A 22,831-nucleotide genomic window follows, 5' to 3' on the forward strand; every position below is an offset into this window, starting at 1 on the left:
ATTGAAGAATTGAGTGACAAACTTGTGCTGCTTCTGCGAAGTTTCCTATTTCTACCTCAACTGAAAAACAAGCTGTCTTCTGTTTCATCGTTTTTTGCTAACAAGACAACTTCCTCTACGATTTTCAAATCTGTGTTTCAATTCAATTTTGTATAAATCTTGAAAGCCTAGTCATGTTGTAGATTAGGAAAATCGAATTGACGAACAATTAAATTAACTTATAGCTTGTTGTTTGTAGAACTTAAAAAGGATGGAAAACATAACAAATATAAGGAATGATTTAAATTAAACATGTCATATAATAGAAAAAAATTGAGTTTCAGTGTCACACGATTTGAATATATATATAAGGAATTGTTTGGATTGTAATGCGAGCAGGCCATGTGAATATCAGTTGGCTGAGATTGCCGCAAACACCAACAGGTGATTTCCTCGAACTTTCGTTTGGACCAATTTTTATTATTATTTCAGTATAATAATAATACCATATCTCTACATTTTGCACCATACAATTTTATTATTAATTTTCTTTTTGTTATGTTTTGTCCCATTTTCTTCAATTTCAAATAAGTTGGCAGTCGGCAGATTTTCCATATATTTTAGAGTAAAAAGCAGTTTACCTCCTAAACTATGACCCGTTTTGCACTTTACCCCCTAAACAATTTTTTTTTGCACGTTTTTACCTAAACTTAATCTTTTGTTGCACGGTGCCCTAAAAATGCAATTTTGACCGGAATCTTACACCACATGCCATTCACGTGAGTTTGGCAGGGTCAAAAGTGTATATTCCCCTACATTCATCAAACTAAATAAAAAAGAAAGAAAAAAAACAAATAATAATAATAATAATAATAATAATAATAATAATAATAATAATAAAAGAAAAGAAAAGGAGCAAAAATCTGCAACCCCTCTTCCTCCTTCCTCGAGAAAAACCTGCACCCTCCTCCTCCTTCATCGAGAAAAGCCTGCAAACATGAGAGAACCAAAATTGTCTACTAGTATCGCCGCCGTAGAAAACCTGCTCCGAGTGACTTTTCACCACCAACTCAAAGATGGAAGCTATATAATTATACTTTATTTGAATTAAATTTGGAGAATTTTTGGAAATGACAATTTGAGATTTCCTTTGACCATTAACACTGCTCCCGTTCTCCGCCGGCAAACTCGACGCTGACGCCGATGCCACCTCTGCCGGCAAACCCTGCAACTTTATCCTCCACAAAAAGTGCTACCAATCGCCACAACAATTAAACCACCCCGAGAATTTGGGGAAAAACAAGAAATTCTTTCACCGGAGAAATTGTTCCCTGCCCCTAAATCTCAACAAGGTAATTTGCCTCATGACCATTCTCCGTCTCCTCTGCCTCAGCCAGGGCGACAACACCGTCGCCGCCGTGGCCGTTCTCGCCGCCATGGCCGTTCTCTCTCTTCTCAATTCATTCTACCCTTTTTTCAATTACTGCTGCTTTATACATTATTTATTTATTTATTTATTTTCTCCATTGAAATCATGATCAATATGTTTCTGGTTGTTGACTTTAGTGTATCGATTCTTTTTGTGGGATCAGATGTCTATTTTGTTGAGATTCAATCATTCGTAATCTAAAACATATATAAGAATGAAAAGGAGAAAAATAATAAGAACAAAAACAAGAAAGATTCTCTTAAGAAAATGAGGTTTTGAGCTTTGAGTTGATTTTTTGAAATTTGAGTTGAGATGTTTTTTGGCTGGGGCTTGGGGATGGCTTGGGTTTGCGAGGATGGTGAGTTACAGCTTTTCTTGTTTTTTTCTTTTTTTTTTTTTTAGATTATTTATTTATTTATTTTATTTAAACTATTAATTTATATTTAATATATAGGATGTATGTGAATGGACAAATTTATCCCTGCAAATCTCACGTGCACTGCACATGTTTTAGAATTCCGGTCAAAATTGCCGGAAAATTTAGTTCAGGGGGAACCGTGCAACGAATAAATGAGTTCAGGTAAAAACGTGCAAAAAAAATTTGTTTGGGGGGTAAAGTGCAAAACGGGTCATAGTTTAGGGGGTAAACTGCTTTTTACTCTATATTTTACACCTTCAAACTGGTGAAGAATTCAGTGACGCAAATATATTCTTTGTTGAGAGTGGTCAATTCAAGTTCTATAAAGTACAATATAAGTACAAGTTCAATAAATAATTCTTGAACAGTTCCATGGCGATGACGTTTACTCTTAATTCATATACCTCAACAATCAGCATTCTAATATCAACTAAAATATCACACGGTTTCCTTTCCAATATCTAAATCATTCACTAACATACACTTCATAATATGGCTTTAACTAAAAAATCGGAAAGGAAATAGGCCAAAACGGGCAGCTTGTCAAATGTTCTTGTGGTCACAAATCCATAACAAACATACATTCTTGAAGATATTTTCCGGAGCAAAATTTTCAATTGACTTCACCAAATGTTATTTTAGCTAAATTCACATGTGTCCCCTCTTAAGCTGATAGAGTAGACACGAGAACCAATATGAACGACTTCAAGACCAGCTTCTTTGCATCCACTAAAGAATATCGATTCATCCTCTTTCCCTATCCTTCGCCTCCAACTCATCAAGAATGTTGGTCGAATCAACGGAAATTGATCTGTGTTAGATGGCATATTATACTAAGACATCGACATCGTTTGGTTCGCAATATAAGATTAGCCAAGATAAGATTAGCCCACAATTATAACCCAAGAGCTCATTTCTTCCGTAATTACGGGTCGGCAAGAATATTTATTTCACTAAATTCATTAACTACAATCTCAGAAACGTATATTAAAAGACCAAGAAATATATACCGTTGTGTCCAGTCATACAAGCAACCTCCTTGCTAGCTTTTGGTTTGTAAGATTTGAGGAGAAATGATAAGGACTTTATAAGGTTGCCATACTGCTTAACATCTGCAAAAACAATGAGTCATCGTTATTCATTCATTATATCTATTCAATATGATAAAGGCAGGAAGGAATTGCGTCACTTACAAAGTAAAATATCACTTGCAATAATTAGGTCCCAATCTGGATCAGAAATAGGAAAGACATCTCCCCATGAATCTGGGAAAGGAAATTTTTCTCTAGATTTTACTATCCATCCAAATCAAATTAGCTATAAGCATTAAACATTATGCAAGAGAATTTACGTCTTATGTGAGGAAGCACGGAAGCAACTCCATTTATCCGGCAATTATGAGCTATATTCTCTTCGATTTCAACATCATCATAATCAGATGTAGTGATGTCAAGTTGAAAAGATTTTGCCAAAAAGATGGCCAAAGCTCCAGTTCCACTGCAATAATAGTCTTAGAAACGAACATCAGAAACACAAAGTTTAAACTGTAGATACAACTAATAGCTTTCCAACGCTGAAAGATTCAGTAATAACTCTTTAAGGGAATATAAAATTGTAGCTCAAGTTATACATCCAGCTCATCTGCAGAAAATAAATAAATTCATAAAATATGCAGGACATCTTCCTTTAATATCATCGAATTAATTTCGAAACATATCTTCTTTTAATATCTAAAAAGATAGGGCCCAAACTTGGTGTTACGAGATATTGTTTTAGAGCTCATGAAAACTAAGAATTATGTACATATATAAGATTTAAAACAACGCAAAGGAGATGAAGCAATTCTGAAAATGCAAATAGAAGTATTATTATGAAAAAGGTACAATAAATTATACCTGCCCAATTCTAATACTCTCCTTCCCTCTATCTTTGATCTATGCTGAACCAACCATTCTGCAAATGCAAATGTACCGGGCCACAGTAGATTAGCGTTTAATTGGTGAAAAGAAAATTCTCTAACGAGCAATTCCTGCACACAAGTCGAAATAAACAAATAAGCTTCAAGAAGATGATTCTACCAAATAGGTAAAAAACATAATGCTTCGTGTTCGCATACCAATAATAATACGCATTTCGCATACCTTTAAATTCAACAATAACAACATCATCAAAACAAAACTCTAAGAGATTTATATGCAACACTTGATCTCAAATGCAGTAAATGTACAATCACCAATGGCAGTGTTAGGTCAACTCTCATCTTTCTCAACTACTGATTTCTCTATCAAGTTTACCACATTTTATCAAACCTACAGATAAGCACTCACCCAGCTACTTAAATAAAAATAAGTGAACATAAACTAATACCGAATCTAACACCTTCATATCCAAATTGTATCGGAAGAAAAAATAAGAATAAAAAAAAAAAAAAACATACCGTTCCAGGAAATTGGTGCTTTCTCTCGACGAAGTTGTCATGGGTTTCAATCGTTTCCTCTTCTGGAGATAGAAAAAGAAACAAAATCATTGATAATTAGGGATATAAAAGTATAAATATATAAAATTATGAGTTTTGCTCTCTCTCTACTCAACGGAAAAATGAAGATGGATTACCGGAGGAGCTACCATCGGGGTCGGCGAAAAGCGAAGAAGGGGAAAAAAGAGCAATGTCCATTCTGCTGCGCGGAAGCTGTTTTGGACTGAGCCAACAATTGGGTTTTTTGAATGCTCAAAACCTATACGGGCTTTTTGGTTGGGTGAGGAAAGCCCAAATACCTTTAACGTTTATAGGAAAGCCCAATTAAAATAATTCACATTGGATTTACTATTGACAGAACTGCTATGGTTAGGCGTTTGGAAGCAAAAGGCATTGAGGGAAAGCATGCACAGATAATAACTATTTTTTTTTTTTTTTTTTTAATGCAAGTCCGCAGAATGTTTCAGTAATTGACATTAACGATAATTATTTTCCTTCACCGCACGAACACGTAAACAACCTCGAAAAAGATATTGACCTCAAGAAAACGACTGTGGGAAGGTTTGGAGACGCAATGCTTGATTTAATTCCACTCGCTTTGGGGTTTCTTGGGAAAAACAAGATGTTAACTAGATTTGTGTTTAATTGAGTTTGTTTAAGATTCCAAGTATTTATATCTATCTTTGGAAGACTTATACATGTTCGTGTTCGGATCATCTTTGAAAGACTTATCCAGTAACGAATTTATTTATTGTATACACTGTTCCCTTGTTTTTTCAATTAGTGCATCCACTGAAGCAGTGAACGAACTTGCAATGACCAAAACAATCCCCTGACAATAATTGAAGTTATTTATAGGGTGAATCAACGAATACAAATGAATGGGGTGAAATTACATGGCAAAGAAGCTAACATGACAAACTTTTACAGCTCACTAATAATTGACACTATACATACATTATGGATACATCCTCAAATTCTTACATGTTAATAATACCAGCAAAGACAGTTACAAAAAAAAATTAAGAAAAATAAATAATACGCTGGGCAGATATACAAGCCAAATCAACAAAACCAGGAGGAATGATACTAACCCAAGGGTCATGCAAATTCCACCTTTGCAGTGTAATTGGTTCTCGAATAATGTTACGTCTTCTACTCCCGGAAACTAAATCAATAAAGCCGAGTGATATGCATCCCAGAATGAACATCACTTATGTTAAAGATAAATCAAGAAATCCAGCAGTTTCAATTTCAGATCGGTTCAGAGCAGAGCAGAGCATGTTTTTATGTGGAAAGTTGAAATCTGCCTCTAGTCTTTTTTCTTCTCCATCCCTGAAACGCAAAGTGCATAACAGCTTTGAGCTCACAAGAACTCAAAAGTATAAATAAATAAATATCAAAAAGTTCAAAGTTGAGAAACTTACAAAAGCTGCATAATACACAAATGTGAGCCCCGCTAAAATAATGAAGCCAATTTGAAACACATTGTATCTGGAACAGCAAAAATATTTTTAGCGCCATAAATTTTCATTCCCAACAACTTTTGAGTAAGAAAAAATGAGATGGTAACTGACTTGTACAAATATTTGATTCCGCGAAGAGATTGCAGGGTGTGACCAAATATTTCTTGAGCAGCAGTAGCTTGGGCGTAATATCCAAATGCAGTGGCACAGAACTGAATCACACTGCATAACATCAATGAACATTATCACTTCGGAAATTCACCAGGAGCATAACTTCTTTACAAGCAGAAGTGAATGCTAAAACACACACTGGGTGCATATTAAACGAGTTCAACAAATAGCATTTACTAATTTGACAAACTTTGGAAATTCACCTGATTGAGCAAAGAAGAATCAGACCCACATTGAAAAGAAATGAGTTCATCAGAGTAGCTCCCCATCTGTACACAATCAAATATCATGCAATAACATCAAATGCCAGAGATCACTAAAAGAGAAGATAATCAAAGCAAAATCTTGAACAGTGGGAAAAAACAAAATTTTGTACACATACTTCATAGGATGGATCGTTATAAAAACTAATTTCAGGCCAACCATCATTGCCCCAGCTATCACAGCAAGCAAAAGATAGAAACAGAAGAATGCAAATGCTGCAGTGCCCAGAAGACCTTGAAGACAAAGAAGCGTATCCATCAAATGGACGACTCGTTAAAAGAAGCAAAGACAACAACAAATAGAAATTCCAGGTTACCCCAAACGTCATCCAATTTGATGAAAATCTCGTTAAGAAATGGAGAAAGAGGAGGGTCAATCAGCAAGTATATCACAATATGTGCAATCCAAGCGACTGAAACGATCAACCTGTTCAAGGAATGAAAATTGTTTAGTTGCATTATCCCAATCAGCCAAGGGAATAAATAAGCATGAACTATCGACGTTCTAGGACTACCAATGGAAGCAATGATAGGAATCACACTGGCAAAGTCCAATGCATGAGTAACAAGAACATACCCTAGAACTCCAAATACCAATTTACCAAGGTAGCTGAGAACAGTCATAGCCCAAGCTGTTTCAGCCTGCAAAATTTTGGCAACATCATCATCAGAGATCAGTTTATTTTTATTCTTTCTTTCTTTTCTCTCCTTTTTTTTTTCCTCGTAGAGCTGAGTGAAGCCGAGGGAATTAAAATCTATCATTGACATAGTTACCATAGTAAAGAGAAACTGAAATATGTAATAATTTCTATACTCATAAATCACCTGTTCGCCTTGAGGATACATCTCTTCCAAGGCCTTCACATCTTCTTCCAAGAGAAGTACCTCCTGCGAGTCAAGAAACACTTGTATAAATAAATATTGCCTTATTGGCTCAAAAAAAAGTTCAACAAATGATGCACCATTCTGAATTGATTAAATAAAGCAAAATGCGTGACAAGTGAAGTAGTTGAACCAGATGGCACCAATCAAACCAACTAAGCTATTGCAGAGAGCACATAAATAAGAACTAATAGATCATGGACTTCATGTATAAAGAAGCAAACATAAGACAACAAACCTTTTCTACGGTTTTCACATTTTTGCGCCATTTTCTTCCCTTACTGCCACTCCTTTCTTCCTGGTGAAGTGCATCAGCAGTTTTTTTAAGTTCCCTTGCTTTTTTCCCCAGTTCAGTTGCTTCCTGCCAGAGACGAAAATAAAGCCTCATTTGTAAATTGTACTTATAGACCCCAATTCCATAATTTCACAAGGAAAATATAAACCATGTTAAAACTGAAGTACCTTGATATACTGAGAGCGTGTAATAACGGCCTTAGGGCGCCGAATAAATGAAAATATGAGTCCCAATGGCAGGCAAGCAATGCCAACACCACCAAAAATCTGGAGAGAGAGTAGCAAGCATAAATCTTGAGCACAAAGTATGTAAGTGACACAAAAATATATGTCGAGGAAAGAAGGGTCCAACCAGATATAGCAAAAAATGTTGCATGTCCTCATCTACTATAATCACTTTAATTTAATGACTACTCAATCAACAAGACTTAGGAAACTTTTAGATACTAGTATCAACCAAGTATGCCGCCACATGCATTTGGTACAGCTGAAATGCTAAATTGATGTTGACTAGCATACCCCTAAGACATCTATCATGCATTTATGAGTAACAGGAAAAATCTCATGTCACTGATCAGAAATATATTGCAAGAGGAAATCACGACACCCCTATCATTATCATGAAGAATTGAGTTGTGGGATATTTGCAAGGTGTGACATACGGTGAAAAGCACAGATCCAACAATTGTAGCAAGTGCAACAATATATTCTGGGAATGTAGTGCGCATGGTCCAAGTTGTCTCAGATGAAGCAGGTGCAATATATGCAGAACACTGAAAATAGAAAAAAGAAAATAAATGAGAACAAATTAGTATAATTGACGAAGTAAAACCAACCAGTTACTTAAATAATCAATATGCTTCCTGACCTGTCTTGCTCCACTATCGATACATTGTTGACTTTCGGAGAAGCTCCACGACGACGGGAAGGATGTAGTGGATGAAGAGAGGTGCCTAACAGTGAAGTCCACCTTCCCCACAACCCCTAGGGCATAGACAATCCGAAAATTACACAAAAGTGAATACTAATCTTAGTTTCTCAATAATATATTATTCCTAAAAATCCTTTCTATTTTTTACAAAATAAAAATACACGACGGAGCTTGTATATATAAAGTTTAATCACACTGATGGCACACATTTATGTAGAAAAAAAGTAATCTGATGCCACCAATTTATTCCATGGCACAGAAATGTACACACCGTGTTTAGCAGTGGAATCAATTTTCTTTTAACATGTTAAATTTGCAGGAACTGTCAGCAAATTGTAGATGTAGTATCATCCAACAACCATGAATAGAAAAGAAAACAATTACATTGCATATATGATGATGCGAGGAAAACAATGTCAGTTATCGCGGATAGATAAGAATGAAATTTTGAAGTAATCAAATGAACTTAGATATGAAGATGTTAGCAACAAACATAAATTTGAATGATGATCTGTTCATATAAGTTGAATATAAAATGAATAACATGACATTGACAACAATCTGCTTGAGATGCGCTAAATAACTTAATCATCACATAAGAACCGACAAGTTGGGCTTAGAGAAGCTGAGGCTTCCCAACTAAGACTAAGAAACTTATGTAACCCAGAGCTTACTTATCACATTTTACCCCGTTTATCCGCGACATTGCCGTAATATGAGAAACAAAGTTTTATAGAGGATATACCGTATAAAATTCCAAGAACGAGGGCACAAATAATAGCTGTAACAATCACCCAAACCAATGCACTTTTCATCCTCTTCCACACAGTCCTGAAAACACCACAGCCAATCAGAATTGTCGTGCAAAACGCAACTAATATCGTTACAGAAAACGAAAAATTAAATTTGAAAAGGGTTTCTAACTTGTCTAGGTCTCCTTCGTAATAAAACATGGCAAACGGAATGACGAAGAAAACAAGGATTGCATCCAGAATGTAAATAGCGAGCCACAACTCCTTCATGGGGAGCGTGAGGTTGCAAGCGCCGTTATAAATCGCGTGACGACATGCCTGCCGGTTGGCAACGTCGGCCGGCAGCATTAAAATAGAAATGGCGGCGACGGAGAGCCCCAAGACGACGACAAATTTAGGGAAGTATGCCTGATTGGCGTCATCAGGATGCTGGTAATTAACGAGTAGATACACATTGAATATGAAAACAAGCACACAAACGATTATCGCAACGAGCACTAGGGCTAAATTGAAATCCCCCATTTCTGGCGGGGAGGAAGAAAAGACCGCCGCTGGAGATCCGAAGCAATGTCGATTTTCTTCGGATCTGGTCTTCCAATAGAGAGAGAGAGAGAGAGGATTGCTCCGGTGAGTGTTTGACGAGAGAAGGTCGGGCGGACAGGCTGGTTGGCCTTTGTCGCGTGATCAATAAATTTACCGTATTGGCCTCGGGAAATTTGAATTTCTGGCTCCCATCTTTATAATTTTGTTAAAGAAGAAAGTTTAATTTAATTAGTGGTTAATGACTGCAAGTTTTAATATTGTTTTTCTCTTAAGCACCTGATTGACAAAAAATGTAGAGGCCAAATTGTATGATCTTAATGGTTAATTAAACCTCTATGCTTGTGTCCCAGATATAGGTTTTATATTAGCTAATCTTTAATTCATTGATCATTTACTTTTTTTTATTCCATGAAACAATATTTTTTTGCATATAATAAAAATATATAATGTATAAATAAAAAATGAAAATTTGGGCCCGCAAAATAATTGGGCCCTGGACTTGGGCCTTGCTCGCCCCATCCAGGGCCGGCCCTGTTAGTAAGAGTGCAAGACTTGCGTTGGTGAAGGTTAACGTAAACTTTTTTAAACGAAATGTGTAATAAAATTACTCGTTAATTGTGGAACATATGGAAGATAGAAAAATTGCAGTGAATGCAAATGGAAGAAATTCACATATAAGAAGGTTAGATTTGGATGGACAAATTTGGATTTCAAATAAATCAAGTACAGCAACAACTCAAGAAAATAGATCAAATGGGATCAAAGGGTGTGAAATGAATTCATCTAAACAAGCTTCATAAATTTATCATTTTTCAGTTCTCCTGAAGCTTTTTTTTTTCATTAGTAGATTTTGGTTTCTACGATCGCTCCGCATTTCCATGTCGGCATACACGGATCACATTGTTATATCCGAGAGAGAGTTTAAACTTTAAATGAAGGTAAGGTGCATATAAAAATGAAAGTTTATTTCATTACAATAAGGCATGATGAGTGATCGAGGTTACTAGTAAGTTTTTCCAAGTATATACTTTATGAGCTGATATATTCATTAAATGGAGTTGCTAATGTGTTTTTTTTTTTTTTTTTTTTCTTATAAAATTAGGCAGGTCTCTTTCTTTATGACCTACTGACAGAAATGACAGCACCAAATTTTGTGGCCAAAGTTGAAAGTCTTTGTTTGAAGTATTGATATCATCACCGAATTGACTGACAAGTATGTTGTCCCCATACTCGTCCTTGCCATCTCTTCCCATCCTCAAATTTCTTTCAGATCTATCTCTGTGCATCTGGAATATGTTTAGATTTAAATTAAATAAATAAATGGGAGTTGAATAATCAAAATTTGAAGATATGCCCATATTTTATTTCAACTTGGAGAAAAATATATAGTACGTGGTCCGTTTCCAGAATGCCGGTTTGTATTGTTATTAGACAGCAACGCTCTTTACAGGGACTCTTTTTTTATTTCTTTCAATAATTGGATACAAACTTTATGGTTTGAATCCTTTTTAATTGCGTTGTAAATTGTAATTGTCCAAATTTAATTTATTGATTTGAACTAGTGTTTTCCCTGATCACGTTTTCAATCGCCCAAGGAAAAGGAATTAATATATATGTAATGAAGGTGTCAGATAAATTGCATATATCAGATGTACAAATTTCTTCAGACAAGGTAGGGAGGGCCCTGTTTAGTCTATTTTTGAGCCACTGATATTTATTGGCCCCCATTTTATATAATTCATTTTACTTTTTAAAAAGATGACTAAATTGACAAGATTCTGCTCCCTTCCACTTTTTTTTTCTTTTTCTTTTTTTTTTCTTTTTTCTTTTTTTTTTTTTTAACTCATCCAAGCTATATATGATCATGTTTGTGACTCCACATTAGCTTTTATTTTTGCCTCCAACAGTCATCTCACGTGTTACTTTACCATATGCCATCTAAATGTGGATTCTTGAGGCCACTAGAAGACAAGTAATCAATGGTTTATTCTTACAACGTTTGTACACACAATAACATTTATATTACATTTTACATTTTTCATTACAGAGTATCCATTTATAACTATTCTGGCTGGTGGTTGCAAAAAATGACACTTGAGAAGTTGGATGATACATGTGCCAATGAATTTTTTTATTGAGAAATGTATCATGCAATCAAGATTTTTCTGATTGACTCGGGTGTTAATCTTAGGATAATTTTGATTAATCAAGTGACATTATTTTGATCATTAAACTAAGCACTTGTGGATGGTATTGCTCCATGTTGACTTGATTATGGTTAATTAATCAAGGAGTTTCACAGGGCCATGTGGATTATGGTTAATTAATCAATGAATTTCAAACAGCCAACTGGAAGATAACACGTGGTCGGCCATATTAAATTAAAATCATATAAGCCCTTAGCTTGTCTCTTCCAAGACAAAAACATGCCAAAAAACCACAACTTTTCTAACCACCACCACCATCTCTACTAAGTAAGAAGCAAAAGAAGAAAAAAAAAGCAAAAGAAAAAACAGACATGTCAAAGCAATCATACAGAGTATGTTGTTGTTTCTCAAGGAAATTCAATCTGAAAGAGGCTGAAGTTCCAGCTGATATCAAAGCTTTATTCGAAAATTACTCGGAAAATGGACTAATGAATATCGAGCATTTTCACAAGTTCTTGATCGAGGTGCAGGGAGATGATAAACTCACCAGGGAGGAAGCTGAGACCGTGATGAAGTCTTTCAAAAACCTCAACATCTTGCAGCCTAAAAGCCTCTCCATTAAAGAGTTTTTTCGGTACCTTCTGAGTGAGATTAACGCTCCTCTCACTCATCCTCCTAAGGTATATATGTTCATGTTATGTATTCATTTAACATGTTTTTTTCATGTATGATGCATTAACAGTCATAAATACGATTGTGTATGTTTAACCAGGTGCACCATGATATGGCAGCTCCTTTATCCCATTACTTCATATACACCGGTCATAATTCTTATCTAACGGGGAATCAGATCAGTAGCGACTCGAGTGTGGTTCCTATTATCGAAGCTCTGAAAAGAGGTGTTCGAGTTATTGAATTAGATATGTGGCCGAATTCCGATAAAGACGATATCCATATAATGCATGGAGGGTATGTAGAAAATCTCTTGTTTAGTTTCTTGTTTGAGTACTTTTTGCATCAGTCACTGATTTGGTCTTTCTTTAAGACAGGACATTAACAAGTCCGGTGAAACTCATCGATTGTTTGAAAGCAATAAGAGAGAACGCGTTTGTTGCATCGGAATATCCGGTGATTATTACACTAGAAGACCACCTCACACCGGCACTTCAGGCGAAAGTAGCAGAGGTGAGCTTGTGCTTTGCAGTTATGTATGTAACTCTCTTTTCGATTTTTATTCTCGTAACAAATACTTATGTAAAAACTTTGCAGATGGTGTCCGAAACATTTGGAGACACACTGATTTGCTCTACATCAGAATCATCAATGCAAGAATTTCAATGTCCAGAGTCACTGAAAGGACGAGTTATTATCTCGACAAAAGCACCAAAAGAATATCTTGATCAAACGAAGAGCTCGAACGAACAAGTAGATGATGGCGGCGTAAAAGTAGTGAAGAAATCATCTGAAGAACCTGTTTGGGGGAAAGAAATCGCAGATTTAGCGGTTAAGTTCGTCCACGAAGACGAAGGAGAATATAAAGACGATGATGACGACTTAGAGCAAGATGCAGCACTTAAATACAAGCAATTGATTGCGATCCGTGCGGAGAAAATGAAAGGAGGAATTAAAGCATGGCTTGGAGTTGATCTGAAAAAGGCTCATAGGGTTAGCTTGAACGAAGAAAATCTCGAAAAGGCTGCTCCAACTCACGGAACTGAAATTGTCAGGTAAATACAAACTCGTGATCCCACGATATTTCAATGAAATTCATTAGTTGCTTTTATTATCAATTATTATGAGTAATTAAAATGAGGAATATTGTGTAATAAAGATTCAATCAGAGGAACTTGATGAGAGTGTATCCGAAAGCTATGAGGATTGACTCGTCAAACTACAATCCCTTTAAAGGGTGGATACATGGAGCTCAGATGGTTGCATTTAACATGCAGGTAGCTCATATATATGTAATTTTATTTTCTTTTATTTATTTTTTGTTTTGTTATTTTTTTTTAATAATTTTTCCTTTTGCTTTAGAGCCATGGAAGGTCTCTTTGGTTGATGCAAGGGATGTTTAGAGCAAATGGTGGCTGTGGTTATGTTAAAAAACCGGATTTTCTATTAAAGAAGGGCCCGAATAATGAAGTCTTTGATCCTAAAGGGAGCTTACCCGTAAAAACGACCCTCAAGGTACGCGTTACTAAACATTTTTTTTTCAATTAGTTCAAATATATCTCATTGGTTTTTTATAAAATTATGTGTTAATATGATTCAGATCAAGATATACATGGGAGTAGGTTGGAATCTGGATTTTAAAAGTACTCATTTCGATGCGTATTCCCCACCGGACTTCTATGTCAAGGTATTGCCAATAAGATCTTAATTAGCAAACTCGGTTATTTAAAAAAAATTGTTTATGTGAGATTTAGGTGTTAATATACATGTTTGTACAATGCAGATAGGAATTGCTGGAATTCCGTCTGATTCAGCTATGAAAAAGACGGAGATAATAGCAGACAATTGGATGCCTGTTTGGAACGAAGAGTTTGAGTTCCCAATGTCGGTTCCGGAGTTGGCATTGCTTAGAGTAGAAGTGCATGAATTCGACGTTTCAGAAAAGGATGATTTTGGTGGCCAAACATGCCTTCCTATTTCTGAGTTGAAATCCGGTATTCGAGCTGTGCCACTCCACGATTATAAGGGAAACAAGTACAAATCCGTCAAGTTACTTCTCCGATTCTGCTTCACTTGAATCCTATGTTTCCTTTTGTCTTTTTTTCTTTTCTTCATCATGTGTGTGTGTGTGTGTTCTTGCATACTTTTTTTGCAGGAAGTGAGCAAAGATTAATAATATGATTCACCATTTGATTCAGATTTCGGACATTGTGTATGTTTTGTAATTAAAGCATGAGGTCAAGAATATTGCAGTTGTGCGTATTAAATTCCTTCCACTTGAATATTAATGAACAAGTTGTCCTTTCTTATAAAGCAGTTGAAACATTTTTCTTCCTCTGGGATTTTTCTTTCTTATTTTCTTATTAATTAATTAACATCAACTTGCAAGCAAATATCCAAAAAATAAACTGAAATCATCTTTCTTATCCCTAATAAAGTTGCAATCAGGATATAATGTTGGACTATTGCTTATGTTCGGGGTATATTCCACCTTCTATGTGTGGCTTTGAATCTACCACCACTACAGTTCAAACTCGATGTTTATATTTATTATTTTCATTAATTAATAAAAATTTCTTATTTAAATAAATTAATCTTTTTTTTTGATGGAATGTTTGGGCCAAAGGCCCAAAATATGCACCTTAATTGGGCCATAATCTGCATGCCAAATTTCATACATGTTGGGCCAAAGGCCCAATTTTGACACCCATAAAACACATTAAGAAAACGTCAGTCCGTAAAGAAATCCATATTACTTTTTATTTTTTATTTTTTTATTTTATTTTAATACAGAGAGAGAGAGAGAAGTGGGTGAAATCCCAAATTGGAGAAGAAGAAGAGAGTGAGAGTGGAGGAGGGAGGTGGTGATAGAGATACTCAGAGGAGAAAATCATGGGTGTGGACTACTACAAGGTACTGCAGGTGGACCGCTCCGCCAAAGACGACGACCTCAAGAAAGCCTACCGCAAACTCGCTATGAAATGGCATCCCGACAAAAACCCTAATAACAAAAAAGAAGCAGAAGCCAAGTTCAAGCAAATCTCCGAAGCCTACGACGTAATTACTGTTTTTTACCTTCTATTTTGTGTGCAATTCCAGTTATTTATTTATTTATTTAATGTAGGTATTAAGTGATCAACAAAAGAGGGCGGTTTATGATCAGTTTGGCGAGGAAGGTCTCAAGGGGCAGGTTCCGCCGCCCGGCGCCGGAGGTTTTTCCGCCGGTAGGGATGGAGGTGGCAGCACCACATTTCGGTTCAATCCACGCAGTGCTGATGACATATTTTCTGAATTTTTTGGATTTACTAGCCCTTTTGGAGGGATGGGAGATATGGGCGGAGGGTCCAGAGCGGGTGCATCAGGTTTTTCCAGGAGTATGTTCGGGGATGATATTTTTGCTTCTCTTAGAAATGCTGCTGCAAGTGGGGAAGGGGGTTCGGGTGGTGTGCCACGAAAGGCGGCTGCTATTGAACGGATGTTACCGTGTAGTTTGGAGGATTTGTATAAAGGGACTACCAAGAAGATGAAGATATCACGTGATGTTACCGATGCCAGTGGGTAATGTCTTCAATCTTGATATTTTCTTAATATTTGATTTGTTCATTGTTATGGTTACTTGTGTTTGAAATTAATTTATCTGGTTTGGTTTGTTAAAATGGAGTTTTCTGCATGTAATTTGTCTCTGTGTAAGTAGAAAATTGCAAAATTTGGTGTGGGGCTTTATACTTGTTCGGTCAATTTTTTGTTTATAAGGGACCAGTGTTGGTTTGGTGCAAGATGCTAATATTTTCTCTTAAACAAGTATAAAGCCAACATGGTTATGTTCTAGATTATTGTGTTGTCGACTTGTCGTCATTGAAAGATAATCTATCTTGTTTGGTAGCTTTCTCATGCTTAGCGTCATTTAAGATAAATTACTTACTTTGATCGATTAGTGTTCTCTTAAAATAATAAGTATGCCAGTGTAGCCTTTAATTGACTCTATTAACTTCTCTGGTTGGGATTCGTTTATTGATTATCGAACAAAGTAAATGTGCACACTATTCTATATATCTAGGATAGAGCTATGATTTGTTACTTTAACGAGAAACGCACCACGTGGAGGGGATAAGAGATGGTCATATAAACGAAAAAGGACAAAACTTGCTAAAAATTAATTTCTTTGAGTTTTGCCAATAGAGGTATTTGTCAAGCCTATAGAGTGATGGGAAATCCGTCAACTTATTAGTATTAATATTAATTAGATTCCCTTGTCCAAATCCCATCTTCTTGCAAATCAAGCACACGTTGTATAGGTGTTGTTTCTGCCACATTGCCAGAATCTTATATTTATCAGATCTGGTTAAGAGCTTCATGTAGCCACTTTCTGTACTCCAAATTTTGATGCTTGTTTCGTTTGTGCTGCTATATATGATGAACCTATACATTAAAGACCAGATAAAGTGCTTGACTGTTACGCTTTGTGTCAAACTTTAACAAGAGTAGTACATGGCAAGTCGTATATCAAATAAATGCGTAATGGGTCCCATATTTATTTTATTTTGCTATAGTAAAACCTTTGTCATATCAATCGTATCATTTTGGCGTCTGATTTACCTCATTTGCTTCCCCATAGAAATAGTATCTGCTGAATTTGTATAGCACGTGTTGGTGTCGTAAGTGATATAATTTGTTGACTAATTTTCATTCTCAAAATTTTATCCCATATAGGGGACAAACTTATCCACCTTGTGAAATATATGCTTTCTGATAAAGCAAGAAAATAAAACAATAAAAAGGCTCAGAAGTTTCACTTCCCCAATTCACTGCATCTGAATTTTATTGTGCAAGCACATTTCCCTTCAATGGAAGATATCAGCTTGGCCAAATTCATTTGGATGTGATCTTGTTGCTAGGTTATGAGTTCAATTTTCTGCATAAGTATTACTTCACTCGATTTATCGTTTTAGCCTTTTAGGTCACTGTGTCAAATTAATCATATGGTTTTTTCTAATCGAGAATCTAGAAAACCCGTGCAAAAAAGCTCTTTTTGTAGTATGGTATACAAATTTAGAGACCTTACTAATGCAAGCCATGCATGCAAATCATTCAACTCATTTACGATTGACGTGACCAATAGAGACATGGCATTCTTCTGGTTCTTTGAAATTGGTTATTAATCTTCTATATGAGTATCTGCCTTTCAGAATCTGAGATGTCCTGATGGATGATGTCCTTCCCTTAAGGCCCTTAACCAGGGTTGACTTACCCATCTCTTTGACTCTAAATAGTCAGAATGTTCCATTGTTTTTCATTTTATTAGGCCACAAGGCTTATATAGCTTCTTGATTACTCTTATTCTTATACTGGCAGGAGACCCTCTACTACGGAGGAGATTCTTACGATCGAAATAAAGCCAGGGTGGAAGAAGGGAACAAAGATAACATTTCCTGAGAAGGGAAATGAACAACGAGGTGTGATCCCCTCTGACTTAGTCTTCATTATTGATGAAAAGCCTCACACAGTCTTCAAAAGGGATGGCAACGATCTAATTGCTACCCAAAAGATTTCATTGGTCGAAGCTCTGACTGGCTATACTGCACAAGTGAGTACACTTGACGGACGAAATCTAACGATATCCGTTAATAACATTGTTAGTCCCACCTATGAAGAAGTTGTTAAAGGAGAAGGTATGCCCATCCCAAAGGAACCTGGCAAAAAGGGTAATATGAGAATCAAGTTCAACATTAAGTTTCCTAGCAGGCTTACTTCCGAGCAAAAATCTGGGATTAAGCGGTTGTTAACATCTTCATGAACATTAGTGGATGAAGACACCGTACTCTTCGTGTAAGCTTGTGCTGTTTTTTTTCTTGGTTTGTCTTATTCCGCAGGGGCTGGAAATTGATTAATGCCGGATTTCTTTTTTTCCTTTTTCAAACAGTTGTTTAGGTTTCCCTCAATTTTTTTAGATGTTTATTTATCCAAACATTTTGTTTTTTTGAAATTTATTTTAATCTTTTTTTCTTTTTGTGGTCTGTGCTGTTAAACAGATGAGCTTTTCATTAACAAGTTTATAGATTCTTCTTGGTGGCCGTAGGATTTTGTTTTTGGAAGTAGCGGGCAATGAATTGTGGTCGTTGATGAGAGTTGGTTGTCGGTTTCATGGAGTAGTTTAACTTTATTATATGATGGCGTTGGGCAAAGTTATTGTTGCCCAACAGTTTTTGTGACCATTTTATTCATTCTTTTGTTAGACAGTTGTTATAACTCACAATAAAAGTGACCTCAAAAAACCCATTTGTTCTGTACCTTCTTTCAGTTCTCAGGGATCATCAATGGTGCATTGAAGCCTGAGATCAATAAATGCTTTGGTGTGTGACTCGAGCTGGCATAATTAAATCGAAATTTAATTTGAGACAGAAAAATTATCAATTTGAAATATATTGAGTAGTATTATACCTTATTTATGAACATTATTCAATTTGCATCATCGGGGCCTTCTTATGGCTTCTGTTCTAAAGGGTCTATTGGGTATTTCATTAATATGTTTTTCTTTATTTTGGGCCTTACTGCTAGGCCCATCATAACACAATATTAAAATCCATCACATGCTTCATAAAATTAACAGTTTAGATGAAAGCCCACATATTAATTAAAAATCGATATCTAAAGAAAAAAATAAATAAATTAGATATATTATTATTGCTAGTAAAGCTGACTTAGAGAGTGTTTGGCTAAGCTTATAAGATGTAAAAATGAGCTTATAAGATGTTTTAGAGCTTATAAGCTCTTCTAAAGTGTTTGGTAAATTTTTAGAAAAAGATCTTATTTTTTAAAAAAATAAGCTGTTGGAGAGCAAATAAGATCTTTTTAAATAAGTACCTCTACCCCAAACTTATCAGCTGTTTAAAATAAGCTTAGCCAAACACCCTCTTAGAGGGTGTTTGGCTAAGCTTATAAGATGTTAAAAGGAGCTTATAAGATGTTTTAGAGCTTATACGCTCTTTTAAAGTGTTTGGTAAATTTTTAGAAAAAGATGTTAATTTGTTTTTAAAATAAGCTGTTGGAGAGCAAATAAGATCTTTTTAAATAAGTACCTCTACCCCACCTTTTTATTTAAGATCTTTTAATGAGTAAAAATAGGAAATAAGTCTTAAAACATCTTATCAGATGTAAGAACTTATCAGCTGTTTAAAATAAGCTTAGCCAAACACCCTCTTAGTTGGTGAATCAAAATAATGTATAATTCTAAAAGAGTTATAAAATAAAATAGAAAATATTACAAGAGAATGACGAGGGTACCCTCGTGGGGTTGGTTATTTAATAATTTGAGAAGGGAGAAAAGAAAGAAATTGGTGAGAAGAAAGCGGAGTGTAAAGAAGCAAGCGGAAATATCCAGGTCCTGGTGTGCCCTTTTCAGTTAAACGACGGCGTTGCGTCGTTTCCTGACCTGCCTCTTGTTTTGATTCTCACGTTACATGCACACTCGACTCCCTTCTCACCCTCTTTTTCTCTCTCTGCAATTCTGTATGATTCTCTCCATTTATTCATGTATATGTTTGTATTTACACAATAGATTATAGATCTACCCAGTTATACCCTTAAATGGCTTCGGTTTCATCAAGTCCGAGAACTGTCGAGGAGATCTTCAAAGATTTCAGTTCTCGTCGCGCTGGAATCGTTCGCGCTTTAACTTTTGGTAGCTTTCTCTACATTTTTTTATTTATACAAAATTATAAATGTGCTGTTAATTATTGCTAAATTTGTAATCGAGTCGGATATTTTTTTTTTCCTTTTTTTTTTCAGATGTAGATGAATTTTACGGGCTCTGTGATCCAGGTAAATCTTTTTAGTTCAGATTCAGTTTAGTTGACTTTTTTGTACTTAATTTTATGGTGTTTTCAATCTCTTATTTATATGGAAGTTTGACTCCCTTCTCTTGTGTAAATTGGTTAAAAAGGAAGGGGATTTTGATGAATTTTGGCACACTTGTTTTCTTTGACGAGATCGGATTTTTATTAGTTGGGTAGATTAGCTCGTAATGGTATTGGTAATGAAAAGAAGAACAAATAGCCGAACGGAAACCCATTTGTGTTTTTAATTGTTACAAGAAGGGGTTCTTTTTTCTTTTATTTTTGTACTGAGGAATCTTTCTGTTATGCTATCTGTAACGAATAACCTTGTTTGCGTCTCTTTTTTTTTTTGCTTCCCTTTATGGGTAATTCGTATATGGTATAAAACTATTTGATTTGAATTTAAGTTGAACTTAGTTTATTGACAATTAGAATATGAAAAATACAAGTTCAACTGCTTTTTTCCGCCTTTAGCTCCGTGTTCGAACAAAATAACCATACAACCGACACATGTCCTGTTTTATTGGTGAAGAACCTTTGGGCAGAGCAAAGTACTTGCATTATGCTTTCTGAATGTCAGTTCATTATCATTTCCTATGTTTATGATTTATCGTTTTAACATATTTGTAATCTTTCATTTCTCTATTTGATCAATTTTTTGGTTTCTCAACTTTACTTATACTAGAGAAGGAAAATTTGTGTTTGTATGGACACTCAAATGAAACTTGGGAAGTAAATCTCCCAGCCGAAGAAGTTCCACCTGAGCTGCCAGAGCCAGCACTTGGAATCAATTTCGCCAGAGATGGGATGAATCGAAGAGACTGGCTTTCACTAATTGCTGTGCATAGTGATTGTTGGTTGCTCTCTGTGGCTTTTTACCTTGGAGCCAGGCTGAACCGCAATGAAAGGTATAAATTGTGTTTCAATGATCTTCGAAACCACATCTTATGGTTTATGCATTGACTAGATCTTCTTCTCATGCTTATCTTTTGCATGAACTAAGAATGATTTAGAGAATTTTGTAGTAGATTTGAAGGCTGATTTGGTAAAACTGATTTTCATATTACTGAGGTCTTCCTATGTTAAATTCACTGGATATTTCAATCTGGTTCTGTAGAATCCCAAATTAAATAAGGATTATCAAAGATGTCGTGTTCAGGACTTTGATGGCCCTTCTCTATTTTTATCTTTATTCAGCCTGAATGCTGTCTTAATTGAAGTATATGTACTTGGGAAACTGTATCTGCTATTCAGTTTCACAAGCATATATGGCATGAATAATTACCGCGGTTCAAGTGTACTACAGAACCTATTAATTATATTATTTGCTGTCCATTTTGCGGACAAACTTTTTCAGTGGATTTGATAACATTTAATTTTCACATTGTTTTGTGCCACTCTAGTAAAACATTAAGTATGATTTCAATTAAACATGTGTTAAATTTTTATTGCTGGAACCGGTTCTTCAGGTGTTTCGACCCGCGAATCTTTTAGAGCCAACAACTCCTGATTTATTGTTGTATATTTTGTTATATATTTTTCTGCTAGATCAGTATACTTGGTGAGGGACTTTGTGGTTGTACATAATATGTTAACTGAATATACAGGAAGCGCCTGTACAGCTTGATCAATGAGCTGCCAACAGTCTTTGAGGTGGTAACAGAAAGGAAGCCCATAAAAGACAAGATCAGTGCAGATAGTGGGAGCAAATCTCGTGGCAGCATAAAGGTAGGATTACCTCAAGTTTAACCGTTTGTTGCTAGGTCTGAGTGATCATATGTTAGTATACTAAAATCTTTTGAATCGAGATTAAAATGTTAGCCAAGTATAAAGCTGATGAAGGCTACTTCTGACCGTGGCTTCTCATCGGGAGTTGGTTTAGTTTCCTTTTTTAAGTCCATATGTCACGCTTTTACTTCTTCCATTGGGGAAATGGTCTTCTATTCAAGCCAGTGATTGAGCTTCAGTAATGTTTGTCTTTACTTGCAGAGATCTAGCGATGGCCAGGCAAAGAGCAACCCAAAGCTGGCAGAGGAAAGTTTTGAAGAAGATGAAGACGAACATAGCGAAACACTGTGTGGAAGCTGCGGTGGAAATTACAATGCAGATGAGTTCTGGATTGGGTGTGACATCTGTGAGCGGTGGTACCATGGGAAGTGCGTGAAGATAACTCCTGCAAAAGCTGAGAGCATCAAGCAATACAAATGCCCTTCATGCATGAAAAAGGGCAGGCAGTAGTGGTTATTATTCGGTGATGCCTGACAAACTAGTATAGCAAATATTGCTTCTCAACTATTTGTAGTGGATAACTTTGTGATGTCAATAACAGTTTGTTCTCGAGGGGGATAAAACATGTCTTATTCCGTATTTTAGGTGCTTGTTTCAATGTTTTAGCTTCTTCTATATAGGAGTCCTTTTCCATTTATTCAGATGTTATGATATATTTTATGGCTTCTTCTATTCCATGGTTCTTGATGTATCATTAAAATTAATGAGATTGAGTTTGTTGCATTCAACTTTGGAAGTATTTGCTTGCTACTCCAAATCAAGGGATCTATTTTGTTATGTACGTGTCT

General features: G+C 35.6%; 5 protein-coding genes across 7 annotated transcripts; 3 read left to right on the forward strand and 2 right to left on the reverse strand.

Moving 5' to 3' along the window:
• Positions 1 to 2,117: 2,117 nt before the first annotated feature.
• LOC105970011 (S-adenosyl-L-methionine-dependent methyltransferases superfamily protein) lies at positions 2,118 to 4,596 on the reverse strand. The gene is made up of 7 exons (XM_012994789.2): positions 4,440 to 4,596; positions 4,264 to 4,325; positions 3,722 to 3,855; positions 3,178 to 3,323; positions 3,020 to 3,091; positions 2,837 to 2,938; positions 2,118 to 2,637 (listed from the first exon to the last, which is right to left on the reverse strand). The coding sequence occupies exons 1-7, from the start codon at positions 4,498 to 4,500 to the stop codon at positions 2,465 to 2,467; spliced, it is 750 nt and encodes a 249-aa protein (XP_012850243.2). The 5' UTR covers positions 4,501 to 4,596; the 3' UTR covers positions 2,118 to 2,464.
• Positions 4,597 to 5,135: 539 nt separating this feature from the next.
• Positions 5,136 to 9,938, reverse strand: LOC105970008 (LMBR1-like membrane protein). The gene is made up of 14 exons (XM_012994785.2): positions 9,234 to 9,938; positions 9,055 to 9,140; positions 8,247 to 8,362; positions 8,041 to 8,151; positions 7,547 to 7,645; positions 7,323 to 7,445; positions 7,028 to 7,090; positions 6,780 to 6,844; positions 6,520 to 6,629; positions 6,322 to 6,436; positions 6,143 to 6,208; positions 5,880 to 5,990; positions 5,730 to 5,796; positions 5,136 to 5,637 (listed from the first exon to the last, which is right to left on the reverse strand). The coding sequence occupies exons 1-14, from the start codon at positions 9,581 to 9,583 to the stop codon at positions 5,590 to 5,592; spliced, it is 1,530 nt and encodes a 509-aa protein (XP_012850239.1). The 5' UTR covers positions 9,584 to 9,938; the 3' UTR covers positions 5,136 to 5,589.
• Positions 9,939 to 11,998: 2,060 nt separating this feature from the next.
• On the forward strand, positions 11,999 to 14,756 carry LOC105970007 (phosphoinositide phospholipase C 2). Its single transcript, XM_012994784.2, has 8 exons — positions 11,999 to 12,431; positions 12,524 to 12,720; positions 12,801 to 12,936; positions 13,021 to 13,478; positions 13,583 to 13,700; positions 13,786 to 13,938; positions 14,024 to 14,110; positions 14,207 to 14,756. Exons 1-8 carry the CDS (start codon positions 12,123 to 12,125, stop codon positions 14,498 to 14,500), a joined length of 1,752 nt encoding a protein of 583 aa, XP_012850238.2. The 5' UTR covers positions 11,999 to 12,122; the 3' UTR covers positions 14,501 to 14,756.
• A 406-nt stretch (positions 14,757 to 15,162) lies between these two features.
• Positions 15,163 to 18,708, forward strand: LOC105970126 (uncharacterized). 3 transcript variants are annotated; one of them, XM_088826587.1, is made up of 4 exons: positions 15,163 to 15,480; positions 15,548 to 15,981; positions 17,776 to 18,249; positions 18,500 to 18,708. In XM_088826587.1, exons 1-3 carry the CDS (start codon positions 15,316 to 15,318, stop codon positions 18,215 to 18,217), a joined length of 1,041 nt encoding a protein of 346 aa, XP_088682713.1. In that variant the 5' UTR covers positions 15,163 to 15,315; the 3' UTR covers positions 18,218 to 18,249; positions 18,500 to 18,708. The 3 variants fall into 3 exon arrangements, with proteins under 3 accessions (XP_088682713.1, XP_012850377.1, XP_012850376.1); XM_012994923.2 differs by lacking the exon at positions 18,500 to 18,708 and adding an exon at positions 18,453 to 18,498; XM_012994922.2 differs by lacking the exon at positions 18,500 to 18,708 and having other exon boundaries at positions 17,776 to 18,430.
• A 926-nt stretch (positions 18,709 to 19,634) lies between these two features.
• LOC105970113 (PHD finger protein ALFIN-LIKE 1) lies at positions 19,635 to 22,771 on the forward strand. The gene is made up of 5 exons (XM_012994907.2): positions 19,635 to 20,101; positions 20,209 to 20,241; positions 20,941 to 21,163; positions 21,863 to 21,983; positions 22,245 to 22,771. Exons 1-5 carry the CDS (start codon positions 20,008 to 20,010, stop codon positions 22,491 to 22,493), a joined length of 720 nt encoding a protein of 239 aa, XP_012850361.1. The 5' UTR covers positions 19,635 to 20,007; the 3' UTR covers positions 22,494 to 22,771.
• The last annotated feature ends 60 nt before the right edge of the window (positions 22,772 to 22,831 follow it).

The sequence above is a fragment of the Erythranthe guttata genome, chromosome 12 (genome assembly GCF_056151865.1).
Source record: "Erythranthe guttata isolate IM_541 chromosome 12, IM_541, whole genome shotgun sequence".
NCBI lineage: Eukaryota > Viridiplantae > Streptophyta > Magnoliopsida > Lamiales > Phrymaceae > Erythranthe > Erythranthe guttata.

What these genes read in the sequence shown, in the direction of transcription:
- LOC105970011 (XM_012994789.2), bottom strand. Translation starts at nt 4,500, where the DNA reads ATGGACATTGCTCTTTTTTCCCCTTCTTCGCTTTTCGCCGACCCCGAT. An exon ending in AGAGTATTAGAATTGGGCAG is followed by an intron (nt 3,324 to 3,721) that starts GTATAATTTATT and finishes CTATTATTGCAG; the next exon opens with TGGAACTGGAGCTTTGGCCA. An exon ending in CGTGCTTCCTCACATAAGAC is followed by an intron (nt 3,092 to 3,177) that starts GTAAATTCTCTT and finishes TTCCTTTCCCAG; the next exon opens with ATTCATGGGGAGATGTCTTT.
- LOC105970008 (XM_012994785.2), bottom strand. Translation starts at nt 9,583, where the DNA reads ATGGGGGATTTCAATTTAGCCCTAGTGCTCGTTGCGATAATCGTTTGT. An exon ending in TACGAAGGAGACCTAGACAA is followed by an intron (nt 9,141 to 9,233) that starts GTTAGAAACCCT and finishes TGGTGTTTTCAG; the next exon opens with GACTGTGTGGAAGAGGATGA. An exon ending in ATGTGAAAACCGTAGAAAAG is followed by an intron (nt 7,091 to 7,322) that starts GTTTGTTGTCTT and finishes CTTGACTCGCAG; the next exon opens with GAGGTACTTCTCTTGGAAGA.
- LOC105970007 (XM_012994784.2), top strand. Translation starts at nt 12,123, where the DNA reads ATGTCAAAGCAATCATACAGAGTATGTTGTTGTTTCTCAAGGAAATTC. An exon ending in TGGTTGCATTTAACATGCAG is followed by an intron (nt 13,701 to 13,785) that starts GTAGCTCATATA and finishes CTTTTGCTTTAG; the next exon opens with AGCCATGGAAGGTCTCTTTG. An exon ending in CCGTAAAAACGACCCTCAAG is followed by an intron (nt 13,939 to 14,023) that starts GTACGCGTTACT and finishes AATATGATTCAG; the next exon opens with ATCAAGATATACATGGGAGT.
- LOC105970126 (XM_088826587.1), top strand. Translation starts at nt 15,316, where the DNA reads ATGGGTGTGGACTACTACAAGGTACTGCAGGTGGACCGCTCCGCCAAA. An exon ending in AAATCTCCGAAGCCTACGAC is followed by an intron (nt 15,481 to 15,547) that starts GTAATTACTGTT and finishes TATTTAATGTAG; the next exon opens with GTATTAAGTGATCAACAAAA. An exon ending in GATGTTACCGATGCCAGTGG is followed by an intron (nt 15,982 to 17,775) that starts GTAATGTCTTCA and finishes TTATACTGGCAG; the next exon opens with GAGACCCTCTACTACGGAGG.
- LOC105970113 (XM_012994907.2), top strand. Translation starts at nt 20,008, where the DNA reads ATGGCTTCGGTTTCATCAAGTCCGAGAACTGTCGAGGAGATCTTCAAA. An exon ending in AGGCTGAACCGCAATGAAAG is followed by an intron (nt 21,164 to 21,862) that starts GTATAAATTGTG and finishes CTGAATATACAG; the next exon opens with GAAGCGCCTGTACAGCTTGA. An exon ending in AATCTCGTGGCAGCATAAAG is followed by an intron (nt 21,984 to 22,244) that starts GTAGGATTACCT and finishes CTTTACTTGCAG; the next exon opens with AGATCTAGCGATGGCCAGGC.